General features: G+C 37.9%; 1 protein-coding gene across 3 annotated transcripts in view; it reads right to left on the reverse strand.

The window, feature by feature from the left end:
• LOC101741141 (uncharacterized) overlaps nt 1-22,911 on the reverse strand; it is a 428,733-nt gene that overhangs the window by 32,443 nt on the left and 373,379 nt on the right. For all 3 annotated transcript variants that reach the window (XM_021353562.3, XM_021353563.3, XM_062676060.1), the window contains exons 3-4: nt 3,055-3,254; nt 1,523-1,627 (exon numbers count right to left, since the gene is read on the reverse strand). In XM_021353562.3, the coding sequence (XP_021209237.2) occupies nt 1,523-1,627; nt 3,055-3,254 (305 nt within the window). The remainder of the gene's footprint in view (nt 1-1,522; nt 1,628-3,054; nt 3,255-22,911) is intronic.

Here is a 22,911-nt window from a genome sequence, read left to right on the forward strand (position 1 = left end):
TCTCTATACAGGCTACTGAAAAGTAAAAAGTTGTTTGTGGAACTGATGAAGCAAAGAAATCAGATTCACTTGTTATAAGCCGTTTTCTCGTTACCCAAAGTAAACCTGGGCCTAGGGGTCCGAGTAATAATATCCGAAAAGGTTCACTGTACACAATGTAAAGGAAATTCTGTTTATATGTGCTAAGGAAAGTTCCCTCCGAGAATATTGTGTTACCGTTACCGTCTCGGACGCCTTTAGCAAAAGGTCTTATTCTTTGAGAAACGAAGTTCGCGACGTTGCCAGTGCTAATAACAGAGTGCCACTTCACTACCTAAGACCCACAGACACAGCCCACTGACTTTCTCAGCGGATCTTCTCAGTGGGTCGTGTTTCCGATCCGGTGATAGATTCTGCGAAGCACGGCTCTTGCTAGGGTTCGTGTTAGCAACGTCTTCAGGTTTGAGCCCCGTAAGCTCACCTACTAGTTAAGGTTACGCTGAAACAGCCTCTTAAGGCTATCAGCTTAGGTAGGAAAAAAAAATCGGTTGTCTGTAAAGTCGGTTTACTGACGATAGTTGAACGTGACAACGTCATAAGAAAATACTGATGGAATGGTTTCATTTTTCAATTATCGCAATTATCGTTGCTATAAACAATTGACACCACATTCACTTTTCACTGAACTTCATACTTGACGAAAACATGTAAATGTGTTATTGTATAGCAGCTCCTTGGACGCATTCCTTGGACAGCTATGAGAACCAATGTCTCCATCCTCGAAGAGTTGAAGGTCACCAAGCGCCTGCTGACTATGTGCCAGGAAAGGATCCGGAGTTTCTTTGGGCACATAATGCGATCCTCATTGCACAGCCTGGAGAAACTCACAATTCTCGGACAGATGGAGGGGAAGCGCGCTAGAGGAAGAGCGCCAGCTAGATGGGTTGACCAACTCAAGGAGGTGACTGGAGGCCAGATATGGGGAGCGGTACATATGGCGCAGAACCGGACCGAGTGGAGAAGATTGACATACAGTGACGATCCTCAGCATTGAGGGAACGACCAGAAAGAATAGCAGCTGACCACGCGGATGCATCGCTCACTCAAATAGGAAAGATACAGATGTCGAACGCTGCCAAACGCGGAGGCCAATTGTGTTTCTTTGTCGCTCGTTGCGCGCTCTCGCTTGCACTTCAAGCCTTAAATAGAACGCCTCAGAGCGAGGTAACGCCGCATGAGTCACGTTTATTCGTGCGTGCAGCCGGCTCGATCGAATTATAAGACGTTGTCACGTCAAAAACTACCTAAGAGCAACCCATTTTAAAAAGAACGGAAACGTTTAAAAATATCACGCATTCGAGTCGTTAGTGAAAGTTTCTATCGACAAAGGTTTAAGAGGAATTCCGCTGCGGATCGCCCGGAATTCGTTATTCTGAGGAAATTGCACGACATTTCGGGAAATGGACGACCGCATCGTAAACGAACGCCGAGGGGAAACACAAAAGTCCTTTCGACAGTTTAAAATATTCTTGAATTTGCTTACCTGCAGGTGCCGCCGTTTTTGCACATATTCGAGGTCCGCGGACACAGAGGGCCCACGCCGCAGTCCACGCCCGAGTAACCCTCGAAGCAAGAGCAGTAAAACTTCCTGCGACGTGGAAAATAACGCGAGCTAAGCGATAAATTTAACGAAATAACCGCGCGGAAATACCCACTGCGGCCCTTTTTATTTATTTATTTTTCACACTATCGCATCACGCGAATAGTTGAATGAAAATGTACTAAATTTTGTCAGTGTATTGATGACGGCGCTTGTCACCAGCTTCATTTTTCGTTGTATCCCATCAGCACTAAATTTAGCTCGGTCTATTGACTACGCAAACGAGTTTGAGAGAGAATTTTCTGATTTATCTCTGCGTTTTAAAGATAAATTAACTTTCGGGATAGGGACTTCAAAAAGGCGAAATTAGTAGCCGCCGTCTGATTTAAATATTAAAGGTTTCGTTGATTTTAAATTAATTAAGAACAAGAATCGATTTGTAATTACTAAATGAGACTGAAATATTTATTGGCTTTACTGAAGATGTGAATTTTTCAGTTTTTTTTTTCATGTTCCAACTGGTAACTGGATTCACGGATGGTTTTAAGTGGTTATAGAAGCGCTTAGAATTCCAATGCGAATACCACGAACCCACCTTGGGACATGAGATGGTGGTAACTGCTCCAGAATTCATCCAAAACCGATTATTACTACTATATCGAGAGTTATTTGACATTTACTTAGAAGCACGAGATCCACCAATGTGTATTCAAAGGTATAACTAAGACTTAAATTACTGAAACTGTCCTCAAAGGACCATTTATTTATTTAACATTATCAGTAATCTTGCGATATTTTTTCATATATTCTACTATTGTATTGAAATACAAAAATTGTATCGAAAAATGATCAATACGTAATTTGCATTTATTCGAATTATAAAAATGTTATAAAAACAATTATACGCAAGCAAATTCATATTCATAATTATGTTTGTTTTCGAACATGCTACAAAATAATTTTGATCTAGCACCTATTTAGAACATAATCTACCACGGTACTGTGATATAGTTCTAATTTTTTTTTATCTCATGAAATCTTCATAGGAAATGTAAAACAGATAATTGCTAGTGAAAAATTTCCTGTGTATTTCAACTGGTTTGGTTAGTTTAACCCAAGATAGTTGTCCAACCCAAGAACGATGTCTCTTTGCATAGCGACTGTTTCAAAAGAGCGTCAACATGCCTATATCTTTGGCACCTGCTTTTCTTTATGTGGCCTGCCTATTACTTACTGGTGGCAGGACGTCTTGTGAGTCCTCACGGGTAGGAACCACCGTCCTGTCTATTTCTGCAGTGATGCAGTAAGGCGTTTCGGTTTGAACGGTGGGGCAGCCATTGTATTGTAAGATCTGAGACCCTACAACTTATATCTCAAGGTAGGTGGCGGAATAATTAGGTCCACTTATCTAAACAATAAATAAAAAGTCGATCGCGCGTCTGTGTACAAGCTTATAAAACTTTTTATAAACTCACTGGTAATCTTGGCTGGCGTAACAATGACCTAGTAGTCGGCATTCTATAGCACTGCACGAAGCAGGTCCTGCGGAATCAGTCGGTCCCCTCACAGAGTACGTCACGTTGAATCCAAATACCGAGAGAAGACCCAACGCTCGCAGCTGAGTGCCTTCAAGTCGATCCAGCGATAACTCGACGACCAGCACAGGACTTTGTACCTGGGAAGGAGATGAAAGAACTTAAAATACCTTTGTGAAAATTAATAAGAATTGTTGTAGAGCTGATGTCGTCGTAGCCTAAAAGATTAGACGTCCGGTACATTCGTATCGAGCGATACGGCTCTATCGGTGTTCGTAGATGCAGACAGGTACCAATTTTTCTAATGAAATACGTATCATCACGCACATGAATGACTTCTACCACGAAGGAATAATATGGTGCAATAAAAATCAGACCCGCAAAAATTTTAACATACTAATCAAAATTTAGACGTAGACTTCAATTTTCAAGGCGTCTGGCGATATTACGTTGTGATGTCCATGGACCTCTGTAATAAGTGAACAGCACGTGGGCCGAGAGCTCGGTTCACTGGTTTTCGCAATATATAGGTATAAAGTTTAACTTGTTTATACATATAATTTTAATTATGTACACGTCTCGTGAAAATCGAACAATATCAAATCAAATCAAATTTTTTTTATTCAACATAAATGAAAGTACATACTTGTTGAACGTCAAAAGAACTACCGCCAATTCACAAGAACTAGCCTCCGTCCTGAGAAGAATTGGCAAGAAACTCAGCGGGCATGTCTTTTTTTTTTAAATATTAGATAAAAAAAAATTATTTAATTAAATTAATTTAATAATAGTTTTTTTTTTAATATTCATTTTTACAATTAGTATTATAACATAACAATTATTACAATATTGAAATGCCCGGAGTGAGCAACTCATTCCCACTTTGTGCAATCTTCTATATACTAGTACTAGTACTATATACTAGATACTATTAATCATTGAAATTAGACTTGTATGTATTTGAATATCTATACTTTATGCGACATAAAAAAAACGTTTATTGCAAAGCAAAACGTTGTATTTACATAAAAGCACAATTTCCAGTTTTATTTCGATAAGAGCGATCCCTTCTAGACAAAAGTATGGAGAAAGGAAATAAATTAACTGAAATAAATATACTAAAACTGTCGTTATCTTCGCTTGAGTCACGTTTTTCTGTTTTGGATATTAATGTACGTGCTTCAGTCTCTTGTTTAGCTATATCATTATTATCAAATGACCATTCTTTTTCGGCCTATTTTTTTGTTGTTATATTCATAAATAAATTATAAATTGATTGGTAGTTACAATGCGTGCATATAAACAAACTACAACTGTTCCAGGAAGTCGGCTTCATGATTTAACCTCATCTAGCGCATTTATTAGCTTTTTATTTACAAAAGATATAGATAGATATGCAGTACCAATGTATTTCATTTGAACATTTTTTTTTAAATTTTTTTTTTGTAGTTGGATGGATGAGCTCACATAGACATCTAAAACGTAAATGCCGCCACCCACCTTGAGATATGAGTTCTAAAGTCCCAGTATAGTACAACGGCTGCCCCACCCTTCATTGCGCAATTATGCAAATTATAATTTGGAGATTTTGATTTTTATAACACGATGTTATTCCTTCACCGTGAAAGGATACTGTTCTAACATCGGCCCAAGCAAGAGCGGTGCTTCGCCGAATCCACCACCGGATCGGAATCGCTACCCACTGAGAATATCCGGCGAGAAACTCAGTGGGTTGTGTCTATGGGTTAGTTCGTTGGTCGACCTCTTCGCCGTAATCGACGAGAGGAATGGTGTTGATGTTGGGAATTTATGTGTCTCTCTTTTTACTTTAGCCTTTTCATTTCATCGACCATTGAATCACAATGATGCTAAAGAAGCTTTCACTTCATTTTTTGAATTACAATTTTGAGTACATTGTGAGGTAACGCGGCTAAGTAACATTGCTCTGCGCATTTCTGTCGCGAAGCAGTAATTCGTTCGATTTGAAGAGTACGATAATCGTTGTTATAATACTATTGAGACTCAGATCTAATATCTCAAAACGAGTGGCATTCGCGCTGTGATGCCTATGGGCTCCGGTGATTACTAAACATCAGATAGTCTGGAAATCTTTGGTTATTTAAACCCATTACGATCATATCATAGTAACATAAGACAATTTTAATGTTTCAGTATTTAAGCGCATCAGTGTGTGAACACATTTGAGAGTTTCCACAATCGTATGCATGCATTGCTATCTGAACTGTTCAATTGAAAAATATGGGCTGTGGAATGTACTAGAAGACTGAAATGTACTGGTGGTAGGACCTCTTGTGAGTCCGCGCGGATATGTACCACCACCCCGCCTATTTCTGCCGTGAAGCAGTAATACGTTTCGGTTTGAAAGGCGGGGTAGCCGTTGTAATTATATTGAGACCTTAAGGAACTGATATCTCAAGCTGGATGGCGCATTTACGTCGTAGATGTCTATGGGCTCCAGTAACCACTTAACACTAGGTGGGCTGTGAGCTCGTCCACCAATCTAAGCAATAAAAAAATAATAAAAAAAAAAACATTATCAATTTCTACAAACACGTCAAGAAGATATAAGTTATTTACTAGTTACAGTAGCGTTTGTTTATCAAAGTAAGATAAAGAAGTTGCTTGTTTAACAAAATCACAATTGCTTAAAACTAAACATTCGCTACGAACTGTTGTGACGTAGCAGTAATTAGACACTCGCCTCGCATTGTGTTAAACTGGAAAAGTAACTAATTACCGAAGTTGTTCGCGAGTAATTCCATCGAGATACATACGGTACGTGTGAATATAAATTATAATGTCTTTAAGGCTCTTCTGGTGTCGCGTTGTGTAGCTCTAAAATCGGCATCATCTTAATAAAGTTCCCAAATGTACATGATTTACGTACTGTTACTTTTGTTGGGTCGTTAATGTGTTCTACATTCAGTATTACATCGAGATTCAAAGGAGGCTTATGCGAATAGGCACAATGAACTGAGACGAATTCTGTAAAATATATAGAAATTAAATCAACAGTCCTAAAAGATCAGGATAAATTGCTTATTGTTTGATTGATTGACAGAACGCATTTATTTATTTATTTTTTATATTGCTTCGATGGGTGGACGAGCTCACAGCCCACCTGGTTTTAAGTGGTTACTGGAGCCCATAGACACTTACTACGTAAATGCGCCACCCACCTTGAGATATAAGTTCTAACATCTCAATATAGTTACAACGGCTGCCCCACCCTTCAAACCGAAACGCATTACTGCTTCACGGCAGAAATAGGCAGGGTGGTGGTACCTATCCGCGCGGACTCACAAGAGGTCCTACCACCAGTGAGATAGGATTTATTGTTTTCGCACGGAATTCTTTTTTATAGCAATAGGTTGGTGAATTCAGGAGCCACCCGGTGTTAAGTGGTTCTAGAGTCCATAGACATAATAACGTGAACATGAGACATGTTAATGAAAACTGAAATTTATGGATAATGATACCTACCGCGAACTTCCTGTAGCCTGCTATTTAGGATTATACAAGTACAAGTCAAACAATACAATCATTAACTGCCGTATTACGGAAGCAAAAGATATCTGTTTATGTTCTTGTGAAAGATTTTTCAATAACAACACAACGACAACAATTCTCAAAGTAAACAAAATAATAAAACATCACTAAATAAAATATGAAAGTATAATTGTAATAATAATTTCCACAAACAAAATGCAACATGCAGAGCCGGTATTTCATATTTGAAAGTATTAAACATCAGCTCGTATCGCTTTGAGTATTATTAAGTGTTTCCCTCTCTGGGCGGGAAGCAGTGAGCAATTTCCATCGTTTAAAATTAAAATAAAAAAAAACTTTAAAATAGAACGTTGCTGGCTGGATTGTGGTTCTTATTTTGATTATACTTTTTTTTCGACGCCATTTTGTATTCTCATTTGAAATTTATGATTGTGTTTGCGAATATATAATATGAACGAAATGCAGATAGATAAAAGGTAATTTACCAACCAACAAATGATATTTTTCATCGGAAATTTTAGCAATATCAATTAGTTTGTATATGACGTATTTTATTCGGAATATCTTACGTATATGTAATAAGCGTATATTACGTAATGAACGTATATTTTAATGAAAATATCCATTTGTTTGTTTAACCGCTGTCGGCGAGTGAGAGAGTTCACGGTTAACCCGGTATTAAGTGGTCACTTAGCCCTCAGACTTCGGGAATGAATAACGTCACCTGCCTTGGCAAGTCGAACACTTAATAATATTCTTTACCGCTGCCTTACTTTTCAAAGGAGAAAGCTGGACAGTTTCATCGCAGAAATAGGCAGGAAGTCATACCTACCCGTGTCTATAATACGAAATATGCAATTATAATTAAGTAGTTATTTGTGAGCATATGTATTATGCGTATTTACCTTAAAAATTTCTCTTCTGACTTTGAGATCGCCAATCCATCCTAGACAACGAAAAATTCTGAGTTCGAAAATACAAAGTCTTAACCTCTTACATAATCAATGTTTTAAACCTAACAAAATACTTATTCGGACTATACATTTAGTATATATCTGCCAAAATTACGAACGTAAAAATAAAAAGTGAATTTTCCTTTTTATTTTCACTTCAACAAATAGCTTGGGATTCTGGTTAAACTGTTTTGAATTTATCTGGCTAATTCTAAAGCTTCAATTTATTTTTTATTCAGCTTTAAACGTTTTGAATAGCCTCAAAGCCGGTTGTCAGCCTAAATATTCAAGGACGCCACCACCGAAAACTCAGCGGTCCAATCTGGTTTCTACCTGAACTTACAAAGATGTATAACAAAGCATAGATGTAACTTTGTTACATTTATTATTTAATTTTTTATAAAAATACTATTTTATACACTTTATATTTTAGACAGCAATCGCGTTAATGATCGATCCAATAAAAAAACATATAAATTAGAAAATTCTAGATAATTTTTGGATTATTGAACTGCAAACGCTGTATTTTTTTTTATTTTTTTATTGCTTAGATGTGTAGACGAGCTCTCAGCCCACCTGGTGTTAAGTGGTTACTGAAGCCCATAGACATATACAACGTAAATGCGCCACACACCTTGAGATATAGTTCTAAGGTCTCAGTATAGTCACAACGGCTGCCCCACCCTTCAAACCGAAACGCATTACTGCTTCACGGTAGAAATAGGCGGGGCGGTGGTACCTACCCGTGCGGACTCACAAGAGGTCCTACCACCCGTAATTACGCAAATTATAATTTTGCGGGTTTGATTTTTATTGCACGATGTTATTCCTTCACCGTGGAAGTCAATCGTGAACATTTGTTGAGTACGTATTGTATTCGTGTGTGTGTGTGTGTGTGTTTTGAAATATATCGTGTCTGCGCATTCTTAAAGGAATCGTGTGATATATAAACCATAGTAATAACAATACCGCAGTGTATTGAAATTCTATTTAACCAAAGTCTGATGTTAGACCAACTCTAACAAAATTTTGTTGGCAAATCTATCGATTGGCAAATGACATTTTAATACATCTCTGTCACCGGCGCGAATTAATTATTATCTATTTTCGTCTTTTTGTCTAAAATCGATCGATTATAATTCGTGTTTAAATTTAATTACCTCGTCGTTCTAGTGTTTTGTGACTCCAGAAGAGGCGAAGAGGCTCTCGGGTCGCTTCGATTTGAATCTTTATTATTGTCCGGCTTCTGAGACGTTCCGATAAAACGTTCAATGTGGATTTAAAGTAGCGTTAAATTTCTTATAAAAATAAATTATCAGTTCGCCCTACTAACAAATAGATATAATGAAATAAAACCTTATATCAACTTTTTATTTTATTTATTGCTTAGACGGGTGGACGAGCTCACAGCCCACCTGGTGTTAAGTGGTTACTGGAGCCCATAGACATCTACAACGTAAATGCACCATCCACCTTGAGATATAAGTTCTTAGGTCTCAAGTATAGTTACAACGGTTGCCCCACCCTTCAAACCGATATGCATTACTGCTTCACGGCAGAAATAGGCAGGGTGGTGGTACCTACCCGTGCGGACTCACAAGAGGTCCTACCACCAGTAAAACATCAACTTAAGAAATATTTATCCTAAACTTTATTCTCAAGGCTCGAACTTCTGTGGATGAGCTCACGGCCCACCTGGTGTTAAGTGGTCACCAAACTCATAGATATCGAGCACGTTAATTCCGCTACCCATAATGAGTTTTAAGACTCCTTTTGTACAGTACAACGACTGCCTCACCCTTCAAATAGAAACGCATTCCGCTTCACGGCAGAAATAGATAACGTAGCGGTGCCAACTTGCTCAGGCTCACAGGACGTCTAAATTCAAAATTTAATTTGAGGGGAGTCAATGTAGAGCTTTAGATTTGAACTCAATATGTAAGGTATATTTTTCATGCTTCTTCATAATCAGTTTGTTAAAAACATTGCATGTACTTGTTGATAATTGCTGAAACACTTATACTAAGCTTTTCTAGCAACTTTTCAATTAAGCTTATTTAACACTGTGCTGACTCTAATTTTCGTTTCTTAATTAACAACAATATTCAATACTTAATCTACGAGTAATAATTCCAACTAGACGATGACTGAGCTTTTTTTTTTTGATAAATTTTAATGGTGTTTTTAGAAATTATATTAAATGCGAATTACATATTGATAAAATGATGAAATATTCCAAGATCATTTAGGCATTTTTAAGTGAACACGTGAGTTAAAAAGACACAAATAATATAAATAAACAATTCATTTTCTTGGTCTAACCTTAAACCAAACACTCATTGGCTTCGGGTGGCTTAACAACGCCATCTGCTGAAAGAGTTTTAATGTTATTGTATCTTTAAAGCAGTTAGTTGCTCTCAATTATGAAAAATGGTATTATTATCCGCCAATAGATGTCGGGAAGAGTCATAAAGTTGATTATCGATAAAGATGATTATTGAAAACACGAATAAAACAACATTTTCTGGAAAAAAATCCGTAATCCCCTGTATACTAAATTTTATAAAAATCGTTGGAGCCGTTTCCGAGATTCAGATTATATATATATACAAGAATTGCTCGTTTAAAGGTATAAGAAAGATAAGATTTTATTCGTGATATTGGCATCAAGTACGCAAAATATTTCTGTCATTCGAATTCAAATTCAACATAATAATTTAAAATAAATTGTTTATGTATAATGTTTAAAAGATTTTCATTGAAGTGTCCATGTGAATTCTAGTGAACCCTACATCATTTATCTTTGCGCTCACCTTCCATTCTATTTTTAATTTGCGACTTTTCATTTTCGGTGCTATAAATGCAAAGAGCCAGCGCAATTTCGCGTCAGACCGCTTTGGCCATTATCACTCGGGCGGTTCATTTGGTTTCGGTTTTTTTTTTATTCGAATTTCGGGCTAAAGCTTAAAATTTGCATTACGTTTTATTGCGAGCCTTTAATCTTTTTTTATTCAAGTCAAGGCTTTGGTATCGGTCAGTTCGATGTGTTCGATTTGTTTTACGCATTTTATATATGACCGAGACGAGATGTGGAGAAAATATTCTAATTTTTTTTTTTATTGCCTTTGTAGGCAGACGAGCATACGGCCCACCTGATGGTAAGGGGTCACCGTCGCTCATGGATGTCAGCAATGCCAGGGGCAGAGCCAAGCCGCTGCCTACCATTAAGTACATTAAGTACTTAGTTCAGTAACTTTAAGTAAAAGGGCATTTTAAAAAAATTCTATAAAAAAAATTAGCTGGGACGTGTCGACTTGGATCAGTATCTCCCATTTCTTTTTCATTGCTTTGAGACGGTTCATTTGGTGTTAAGTGGTTATTGGAGTACGTGATGTAACTAGTAACAGTAATGTAATTGCCACCACCCACCCTGAGATTTGAGTTCTTAGTTTTTACTTCACCGTAAAGTCGTTTGTGAGCATTAAATAGATATGTATTTCTTTAGAAAACTTTATATTTGCTTTCGGGATTCGTATACCAGTACAGTCGCTTCACTTGATACGAATACACCGGGCGTCTTATCTATTTTTATTGTTAACAGCGACTAATGGATTCACGGTGTGATAAGTTCATCTTCTGCCTCAAGATAAGAAATGTGTTCGTCTGTATATAGAAAAAAAAAAACAATTACTAGTTTTTCAATTAGTCAGCCTTAATAATGAATCAGATTTTTTGTTATTTTATTTTTTATTGCTTAGATGCGTGGACGAGCTCACCGCCCAACTGTTGTTAAGTGGTTACTGGAGCCCATAGACATTTACGACGTAAATGCGCCACCCACCTTGAGATATGAGTTCTAAGGTCTCATTATAGTTACAGCGGCTGCTCCACCCTTCAAACCGAAATGCATTACTGCTTCACGGCAGAAATAGGCGGGGTGGTGGTACCTACCCCAGCGGGCAAATTATAATTTTGCGGGTTTTGATTTTTATTACACGATGTTATTCCTTCACCGTGGAAGTCAATCGTGAACATTTGTTGAGTACGTATTTCATTAGAAAAATTGGTACCCACCTGCGGGATCCGAACACTGTTGCGTCGCTAGTAGATACAAATGCATCGGACGTCTTATCCTTTAGGCCACGACGACTTCAGCTGACGCACAGGGTCAACGGTCGCGCGTGACCCGAGCCTGCATCTAAAAGGTCCCTTGAATCGCAGGTACCATTTATGTATGAACTTGTTGCAATGAATCGTTATTATAATTGATTTAATTTTATTTATTTATTTATTTAAGGATTATCGACAGGGTTTACAGTAAGACATAAAATAACATTGACATGTATCGAGCAATTGATAACTGCAACTCTAATTATAGGCAATCACAGCATGCATTACATTAACATATTAATAGAGATTTAACAATACTATAAATAATAATAAAAAATTAAAAATAGAAAGACAACAAGGACAGTAATACCCGAGTACTCAGACCAAGGCCGAGGCTGAGGTTCAACAACAACTTTTTATAATTTTGTTCTTAAATATTGGAAGGGAATCGCCAAATATGTCAAGGTTTTCAACTTTTCTAACTAGATTATTATAAAGGTTAGTTAGACGAGGAGTAGGTGAGTGCTTGCCTAGATTGGTTCTGCTAAAGCGAGTAGTAGTAGTAACATTGTAGTGTTACGTTTTATTCTAACTGACATAATGAAAACAAAGATCGAACATTAATTTCAGCAAAACTCCCACATTCACTCAGAAAATCAGCAAACGCTATCGTTACCAAAAAATACCTTTTAGTAAATTAAATTGCTTGCTGTATTTTATCCCACGCTTCGCGATGAATAATATACCTACTCATAATTTTCCCTTGAGGAGTTTATCGTAATTTTTCCTTGAAATAATTTGAAATATTTGACATTTGAGAAACACGAAACAGGTATAAAAAGTAAAGAAATTAATTTTTAATGAATTATGCCTAATTACGATACGTCAGATGGGCGAGTTAAGTGTTAAGTGCCCGAGTCTGAAGTCCGTGGATATTTAAATGTCGATAATGCCCGCCCACGGTGAGAATACATTATTCAAAATTTTAACAAAACATAAAACCTGTCCTCGAATTTAGTCAATTGCACTTAAGGATAAATAAAAAAAAGACTATCGGTCAAAAGTAGATAAAACTTAAATGAGACCTCACGAGAGACCAGTTTTAAAATAAAAAAGAATTATTAAAATAAGTACACCTCGAAAAAAGTTTTTAAGTAAGACACGTAAAATAAAAGAATACAGTCGGAATTTTCACCTCGTCTTTTTTTCAAGACTGTTTAAAATCAGCACTTTAGGGCAATAATAAGTGAGAGAAAAAAACCTCTTGAACACTCTCGTCTCCAATAAAAGCCTAAAAGACAATCAAATATTTTGAAACTTCGTACAAAAAATAGGATCGTATTTTTACAAATTCATCGTCGATGTCCCCTGATCATGGCGTTCCTTGATTCGGTATCTGGAATTCGAAACGATTTTATTGCGACACGAAATCACTGGAATTCAATAAATCGAGCCCAAATTATTTGACTGGATAAGCGAATGAATGAACAAAAATATGGCGCGGAAGTGCGTGGCATGGATGTTGTATAATTGTTTGGATCGCGGCCATTGGGAAATGCGTTTAGAAATGTGTAAATTACAATGAGAATAAATAAATAAATAATGAATAAATATTTACTGACAATCACGCCACGTTAACTGGTCCCGTGCTAAGTTCGTAAAGAACTTGTGTTACAGGTACCAGATAACGGAAATAAATGTAAGATTTTTATTATACACATACATATATTAAATATACATCCATAACCCTGGAAAATACATTTTATATTTATCATACAAATATCTTCCCTTGGCGGGATTCAAACCCGCGACCCCCTTCTGTAGTGACCATGTCATTTACCACTACACCAGACGGCCGTTGAATAATAGAGAGTCCAGTTGTATTTCGTGTGACAAAAGTAATTTTCTCATGATTTATTATTAATTAGTTAGCAATTAAAAGGATAAATAAGATCTTAGAACATTAAGGTTTGAGTGACTCGGTGGTGCTGTCGTTAGCGCCCCTAACTGTTGCGCTGAGGGCAAATCACATCGGGCAAATATTCCCTGATGAACAAGTTTGTTTGCTCTGTGTCTTGGTTTTTATTTTCTATATGTGTATGTCGGAGAAGCCACAATTATTAACATCATCGTCAGACATCATAGGGACGAATACGGTGAGCGTGCTAAGAGAAACATAGTCTTAGAACAATTTAGAAGTCTTTTCTTGAGGTTAGTAAACGAAAACGAATGACAGTTCTTAGGACCGAGGCACCGCTGTTCAACAAGGCTGGTTTTTTTTCTTTTTCTTCCTACTTATGCTGATAGCCTTGAGAGGCTATTTCAGCTTCATCCTAACGTTTGTAGGTGAGCTCACGGGGCTCAAACCGGCAAGAGTTGCGAACACTGACCCTAGCAAGAGCAGTGCTTCGCAGAATCTACCACCGGATCGGAAACGCGATCCACTGAGAAGATCTGGCGAGAAATTCAGTGGGCTGTGTCTATGGGTTAGTTCGCTCGTCGAGCCCTTCGTCGCAAGCAACGGGTTCGACGAGGACGGTGACCGGTGCTTGTGGTGCCTAAAAGCACCGTTAATGGAACAGGACCAAAGTAATGACCGTCTCCGACATATATATGGAGATTCGTTTGTTTTGTGGAACGAATTTTTGTGTCAATTCCTTATATTACGTCCATATTTGAATGAATCCCGCTTGATCATAATTGAATGGGAAGCATTCGATTCAATATTCGCACTTTTCGTGGTTGGTTGCATCATTATAATACATATTAAATAAGGTTTAATGATTGATTTCCACAACAGAGTTTCATCATTCATTCTGAGTATACAACGTTACCTTAAGTTCTATGGAATTTTATTTGAGATGCGTATGGAATTTGGATTTTAAAGTATTGTAGCATAATGTGTATATCGAGCCAAATATTTTTTTAATACACTATATACTGTAGTAAATGAGATGAGCTATCCGTTTACTCTGGCCCATAGACGTGAAAAAGTGAATTTTGTTATGCCCCTTTAAACATAAGGTCAAAGGTCTAAAAAATCGAGAGCGACTATCTCACCCTCCTTTTTTTGTTTCCTACCTAAGCTGATAGCCTTGAGAGGGTATTCCAGCGTAACCTTAACTAGTAGGTGAGCTCACGGGACTCAAACTTGATGACGTTGCTAACACTAACCCTAGCAAGAGCAGCGCGCAGAACCGGCTCGGAAACGCGACCCACTGAGAAGATCCGTCGAGAAACTCAGCGGGCTGTGTCTGTGGGTTAATTTACTCGCCGAACTCTTCGTCGTAAGCGACGCAACGGGTTCCACGAAAAAGGTGACCGGTTAAGCTTTACATTTACCTCCATCGCCTCTAAAACATTTATTCTGCTATAAATATATATGGTCCATAGTAACTCAAGGCTTGACTTGTGTTGACTATACATAACAACTGTGCAATATGTTGTTATTAGAATGTCTCAACCCGTAGCTTTTAAATGGAAATAGTTTTCTCTTGTTAAAGCCGCGTTCTGTAATGGTTAAACTTATCAAATAGCAAACTTTTGTATTACTTAAAAAACTTTTTCTGTCTGGTGTTTACATTATTTTTTTATTGAGAAAGTCGAACCTTATGTTTTCTCTTATCGATCCGAATAGAAATGCATATTAATGGGATAATAGTTTCTTTAAAAAATAATAACAAAATTGTAATAACTTTTTGTTTTGTGCCGAAAATATCTTAATCTTAGTGTTTGGAATAATAATTGTCTTATGACCACGTACGCAAGTTCTATTGTGAAAACGACTATCAAAGCTTAATCTGGCAATTAATATTTTAAATTAATTATTTCTTGTAATTTTAATACTTGGAGTTTTTCTTGATATTGGATTACTCCTAACAATCGATTTTGTCTGTTGATTATAAGCAATAAAATATATAAATTTTCTTTAAACGTTCCATTAAGTAAATTTTATACAAATTATCTTCGTTTTCTCAATCTCTATTGAGAAATCTATCAAAAAATATCTGTTCATTAACGTAATTGTAAGGTTTGCTGCTATTATTATCGAATATAGGTGTATTTCACCATAGACCGTTTTTAAAAGTTAATTTTCAATTAGCATTAACATTAAATTGAACATAAATTTGAAAACATATAATAACAATGCAGTTGCAGTAGGTGTATATCAATGATAAATGTTAAGCATATAATCGCACATATTTACAAAAGGCTGTCGTAGGGTGTCGTTTACTGGTGGTAGGACCTCTTGTGAGTCTGCACGGGTAGGTGCCACCGCCCCGCCTATTTCTGCCGTGAAGCAGTGATGCGTTTCGGTTTGAAGGGTAGGGTAGCCGTTGTAACTATACTGAGACCTTAGAACTTATATCTCGAAGTGGGTGGCGCATTTACATCGTAGATGTCTATGGGCTCCAGTAACCACTTAGCACTGGGTGGGCTGTGAGCTCGTCCACTCATCTAAGCAATAAAAAAATAAAATAAAAAGATACAGAAGCTATTGACCGGTGGCCCAGTGTTGAGTGTTGCGAAGACCCAGTACATGTCTTCTAATTAAACAGACCCAAGTAACAACAGTCCGATTCCTATGACGGCCTACTTGTAACCATTTGCGATCAATATAAGAAATTCAAGGGACCTATAAGACCACAATAAGGCCAGTCCAAAGATAAATTCACCGTTTTTCCATTCAATAAGTTGGTATATCCTGATGACGATGACGGTATATCAGAGGATGTGTGAAAGTAGCCCCCGTAATTAGCAAATTAAAGAGCGGACGGTTAATGTGGTATCGACATGTGATGTGTAGAGAGAAGATGCATGTGACTAGGAGATGTATGGAAATGGTAGTGCAAGGTAGAGGGGGAAGAGGTCGACCGAAGAAGACATGGATGGAGTGTGTGAATGACGATATGAGAGAGAGAGAGGAGTCAGTGTTGAGCTGACAGCTCATACAAGAGAATGTAAGAGAAAAATTAGCTGTACCGACCCCATCTAGTGGCACAAGGTGAAGAAAAAGAAGAAGATATCCTCATGATGATTAAGTTAAAAATTAATTTTAATTTCAAATAAGTTATTTATACGTTCTATTTTTGGGCCGAAATTCTGACAGCGGCCCTGTCCACAGGTGGCCCTGGGGTCGGTAATTTGGGAATAATTCTGTAGCCGCCCAGCCCATTCAATATTCAGTGAGGTTGTTTGTGCTCTCCAAACACTATCTTTAATGTATTAGCCCTTAAACACCCTGAGAGGGCTTGTAATACGGTCCCTGTTAAGTTGTGTTTAAGGGTCGGAATAGATTGTTAATTTGGGTGCTGAAGTTTTTTTTGTTTGTAATAAACAACAAGTCACATTAATGGGAGTCAAGAAATTTAAGAGACGGTCTGGGAATTCACAAATCTTGTTAGCGTTCCTGTGTTCAATCGTTTTCGTGGTAGTCGTCCTAAAATTAAATTGCGTTAGGAGATTGTTGGTTGACATGTAATAATTACGAAATTTAACACAAATGCTCGATTTATCTTAACGAAACATAATTAGAATCTAATTTTACGATTTAATTTTGTATTTTTTAATTGTCATTATGATAATGAGATATGGTTTATTGTCTTTTGTTTTCCGGGTAGGAGACCGAACCTCCTACGAGTGTCCGCGGGGGCACGCGGGTCATGTGAGATATTGTCATTATAACCTTACCTATGAAGTTGCTCTTTTACCATATTAGCCATTTGAAACGTAATTTATGTTAGGCTGGCAACGAATACTTTTTTTTTATTGCTGAGATGGTTGGACGAGCTCACAGCCCACCTGGTATTAGGTGGTAACTGGAGCCCATAGACATCCACAAGGTAAATGCGCCACCCACCTTGAGATATAAGATCTAAGGTCTCAAGTATAGTTACAACGGCTGCCCCACCCTTCAAACCGAAACGCATTACTGCTTCACGGCAGAAATAGGCAGGGTGGTACCTACCCGTGCGGACTCACAAGAGGTACTACCACCAGTTTATTTACAAAAAAAAAGCTATTTCATATTTGAATTCATTCACTTATTTATTGATCAGTCTTTCGTTAACATCGACATGATACAAATAAGAATAATAGCATTACAGCAAACGGCTTACAACATTACTGCCGTGCACAGAATAATCATTAAGTAAAACTCGATATTGGTCTGAACGCATGTAAGATGGAAATTTGGATTTAAAAAATGAACCACACGGTCACCCGAAAACTAAAATCAACAATGACGAATGCAGCGGTAGAGAAAGCTGACGACACATAATCTACTGTTGAATTACTAACAGCTTTCAACGTTAGCATAAAAAAAACAATATTGGTACAGTTGCGTCAATTTTATTTTGCATTTGTCGGTAGACGAGCTGTTATGGGAGTTTACTCGGAGGTCGTTTTTAAAAAAGGAAACATTTAGGATACGAACTATTTTATTTTATTTATACAATACTAGCGGCCCGCTGCGGCTCCGCTCGGGTCTTTAATAAAACTTTCAACGATATTTGACGTTGTTTTATTTTTTAAATAAAAGAACACTTATTGCGGCATAACTTCAATAGCTAGACATATGCTGTCGCGACACTTTTTGTAATTAATAATGTGTTCTACAAAGTCGTAGTACATTATTTTATTTTATCATCAATAATTTTCGCAGGGCACGCGATGTAAAGAATATTTTATGTAATTTTTTTACACCGTGGGTTACATAATTGGCGTTTTAGTAAAGATCCCAATTTAAAAAAATATATATTATAATAGTCTATGTCACTCGGAAATAGTGTAGCTTCCAAACAGTGAAAGAATTTTTCAAATCGGTTCAGTAGTTTCGGAGCCTATTTAATACAAACAAACAAACAAATCTTTCCTCTTTATAATATTAGTATAGAAGTATAGATGGATGATATACGTAACTCTCAGAGCAACCCCGGCAGCTGCATCCGTACTCTAAGACAGTTCACTCTATACTGACTGTTCTCCGGTCTCCTCTAAAGTCTTTATCTCGGATCGTCTAGTCAGCGGTTTGAGGATATCAGCATTTTAGGGTTCAGTACAGATATATAACAGTGATGGTACGTGGTTACCGTCACTCATGGACGTCAGCAACGCCAGGGGAACAGCCAAGTCGCTGCCTACTATTGTGTACTCTCCTCATTTGAAGAAGGACATGTCATAATGGATGGTATGTTACAGAAAAGATTTTTGGAACCGTATTTTTAGATGAACGCAGCGGTTCCAGGTAGTGTGGATGAACTCTGCTCTGATGGCGGGAGGTGTGATAGTAAAAAACGGTGAAACAACTTGATAAGTAAGTGGCGCACGAAAGTTTGACAAACGCGTTAAGGTATGCCTTGCGTAGCTTAATAGACACAGAAAATAGCAAAAGGCCATCAAAAAATTACCACAGCCCTGGCAGGGATGCATCGATACCACGGGTGCATATTTTGATTGATAGAATCTTATACCTTTAAACGAGCAATTCTTGTATATTTATATATATATATATAATCTGAATCTCGGAAACGGCTCCAACGATTTTCATAAAATTCAGTATACAGGGCATTTCGGGGACAATAAATCGATCTAGCTACGATTTATTTTCAGAAAATGTTGTTTTATTCGTGTTTTCAATAATCAACTCTTCCCGACATCTATTGGCGAATAATAATACTATTTTTCTTAATTGAGGGCAACTAACCGCTTTAAAGAGACTGGCGTTATCAAAAAAAATATCACCTAGTTAAAATAAAATAAAAACTTTAATAATAGTAACTTTAATTTTCTATATCCTAAACGGAAATTTCGTAGGTAAAGACCTAACATTATTTCCGATGTTCCGGAATACAGTTTTCGTGATCACGGACGACTAAAGTGTTATTAATCGTAATTTCCATAATGCGCCAACTAACACTGATTAAATCCTAAAAGTAATTTTCAGAACAGGACTTCACAAAAGCAAAGTATGTATGTAAAGAAAAAATATAATTTTCTTTAATTCAATTTCCCGCGCATCAATCATCATCGAATGCACAGTGACAGTGACATGACAAATCAATGAATTTAATTAGCTATGGAAAAGATAACATAAAACGCATGAGACTCGTGATTGTTAATAAATTAATATTTAAAGTTTAAAATACTACTTAATTGTGATTCAGGAACTGACATTGTTAATAATAACATTAAATGTCGTTTCTTTTATTACATGTATGTAGGTTTTTGTAACGTAATGAGACACACACTCATATTTCATGTACCTAATATAATGAACAATAAAACATTTATTACAGAGAAACTCAATTGTGTTTGACTGACTGTGTCGTTCTAATCACAAACATATTGGAAATTACCTTATATGTATTTAACAAAAAAATCATAAAACAGGAACATCGATTCTCCCAAACTAAATTTGTTTTACACGATGCAACGTAGGATACATCCATTTGAATTCGTTCAGCGAAAGTAATGGTCTCTCATTTTCTTTTAACATCTGAACGGGATTCTCTCCAGTAATTGAAGTTCAAGAGGCATGTAACCGTTCCGATGGCCAAAGTAGTATTAAATTGGAAACGAATGTCTGCAAGGTGTTATTAGAGGGGTCGAGATTGCGATGCTCCGGGCGCGCTACGAGATTCCGATAAAAGATCATTGACTTTTGACTATCGGGGCTCGTGTTTTGTTCTCTTTTTTATCATAGTCTTGTTATTTAATAGGAAATACTACAATAAGTAGTGAGGATAGTGAGTGGGGTTCAACTTCGTAAAGGTTTGGTTTGTAATTTTATGATCTCACTTTATCTTTTTTATTGCTTTGATGGGCGGACGAGCTCACAGCCTACCTGGTGTTAAGTGATCACTGGAGCCCATAGACATCTACAACGTAAATGAGCCACGCACCTTGAGAACCTCTGGGTCTGCGGAGGGACTTCGGTTCCCTCTGTATTTTGTACCGTATGTTCCATGGGGAGTGCTATGAGGAATTGTTCGAGATGATACCGACATCTCGTTTTTACCATTGCACCGCCCGCCACCGGAGTAGAGTTAATCCATACTACCTGGAGCCACTGCGGTCATCCACAGTGCGTTTCCAGAGGTCTTTTTTGCCACGTACCATCCGGCTATGGAATGAGCTCCCCTCCACGGTGTTTCCCGAGCGCTATGACATGTCCTTCTTCAAACGAGGCTTGTGGAGAGTATTAAGCGGTAGGCAGCGGCTTGGCTCTGCCCCTGGAATTGCTGAAGTCCATGGGCGACGGTAACCGCTCACCATCAGGTGGGCCGTGTGCTAGTCTGCATACAAGGGCAATAAAAATAAATAAATAAAAAGATATAAGTTCTAAGGTCTCAGTATGGTTACAACGGCTACCCCGCCCTTCAAGCCGAAACGCATTACTGATTCACGGCAGAAATAGACAGGGTGGTGGTACACACTCGTGCGGACTCACAAGAGGTCCCACCACCAGTAAAAATCTCTAATTGGTTAATTGTTAATCGAAATGAAGATCAGCTACGTAGTCCTAAAGCCTCATTTTATTAGGAGTGTTGTCGGGATACGAATGTCATAGCAAACTGGATGATTCGTTGAAAACTAGAGGAATCGTGAACATTAATGAAGTTCGTATGTGATGTGTATCATACCCGTTATTTCAACACCATTGTGATTGCAGCTTCATGTACATACCAGCCTACGGTTCCCCTGATCTCGTGTCCTTGCTAGAGCTTATTTAAAAATGAATGTCGCTCTCTTAAAAAGATTCAATAGTATCAAAATCTTGCCTACTAGAATCTCTAACTCTCTATCTCGAAGTCTTCGCGGCAAAAAATATATAAGAATTAAATAATGGCACTAATCACTCGGGCTAACTTATAATAAATAAATAGGCTCTCTCAGTAATACTTAGTTTGGGGAAGGCTTAACGACGAAAGGGAAGATCTTCCACCGAGCGGGTGATATTGCTTGGTAGACCGACGGTCCGAATGTTGTTGTTCGGAACTTGTATATATGCGCTTTATCTTGAAAATGTCGTAAGCGAGATTCAGGCATCTGTCAATTATCTTGCGTTGTATGATGGCTACCCGCCACATCACTCCCCTCCGAGACTGGAGGTTGTGTCATTTTTTTTAGTTAACGTTGTCCGTGCTGAGATTAGCTTGCAAGGGCCAGTGCTGCTCGAAGCCTGCGGTGAGTCGAGGCTGAGCTTGAATGCTGCGTGCGTGTCGCCAGTGCTGCTTGAAGTTTGCAGTGAGTCGAAACTGAGCTGAATGCTGCGTGATTGTCGCCAGTGCTGCTCGAAGTCTGTGATGAGTCGAGACTGAGCTTGAATGTTGCGTGCGTGTCGTGCGTAGTCCATGTGATGCAGAGCTGCCACGCCGGAGACGTGTTACCCCAAGCGTTGATGATCCGGTCGTGGGCTGCGATGAACTGTAGCGACGTGATGAGGCAGTGAAGTTGCGTGCCGTAGGACCAGGAAGCGCGGTGAGTCGGCTGCGATGGTCCTGTTGAGGCTGCGGTGCTGGCTTGCTGTGGGACGACTGTCAATGACGTTTTATTTGCGAGAATGCGGGGATTGTGGTAGCCGAAATTCTTGATGCGCTGATGAGGAATCAGAAGGTTGCGTGTTCAGATCACGTCGCAGGTCACCAGTTTGGGGAAGGCTTAACGACGAAAGGGAAGATCTTCCACCGAGCGGGTGATATTGCTCGGTAGACCGACGGTCCGAATGTTGTTGTTCGGAACTTGTATATATGCGCTTTATCTTGAAAATGTCGTAAGCGAGATTCAGGCATCTGTCAATTATCTTGCGTTGTATGATGGCTACCCGCCACACTTAGTAAATTAACATTGGCACTAGGGTATATATGCAATGCAATTAATTCTGAAAATAGCTTGGTAAAACGGTATTTTTATGTAGTAATGGTGGTGGTCTACGAGGTGCTGGTATTGTTTATGGTAATGTACAGGGCTCCCGTACATATATAAATAAACAATAGAAAAAAAATATTTGAAGTCAACTCTCAAGTCATATTATCGGGACAAGTAGAAAAAGAAAAAAAAGAACACGTAATAGCTCTGATCCACTAATTTCTAAGTTGTTGAGATAAATTTACCTAAAAAAATCAGTAACAAACAAAGCACTCAAAATTCAATTAACATTGGAATTGAACGAATTTAGCGGAAGGTATATTTCACTTAATCC

This window comes from Bombyx mori, chromosome 25, assembly GCF_030269925.1.
Source record: "Bombyx mori chromosome 25, ASM3026992v2".
Classification (NCBI taxonomy): domain Eukaryota; kingdom Metazoa; phylum Arthropoda; class Insecta; order Lepidoptera; family Bombycidae; genus Bombyx; species Bombyx mori.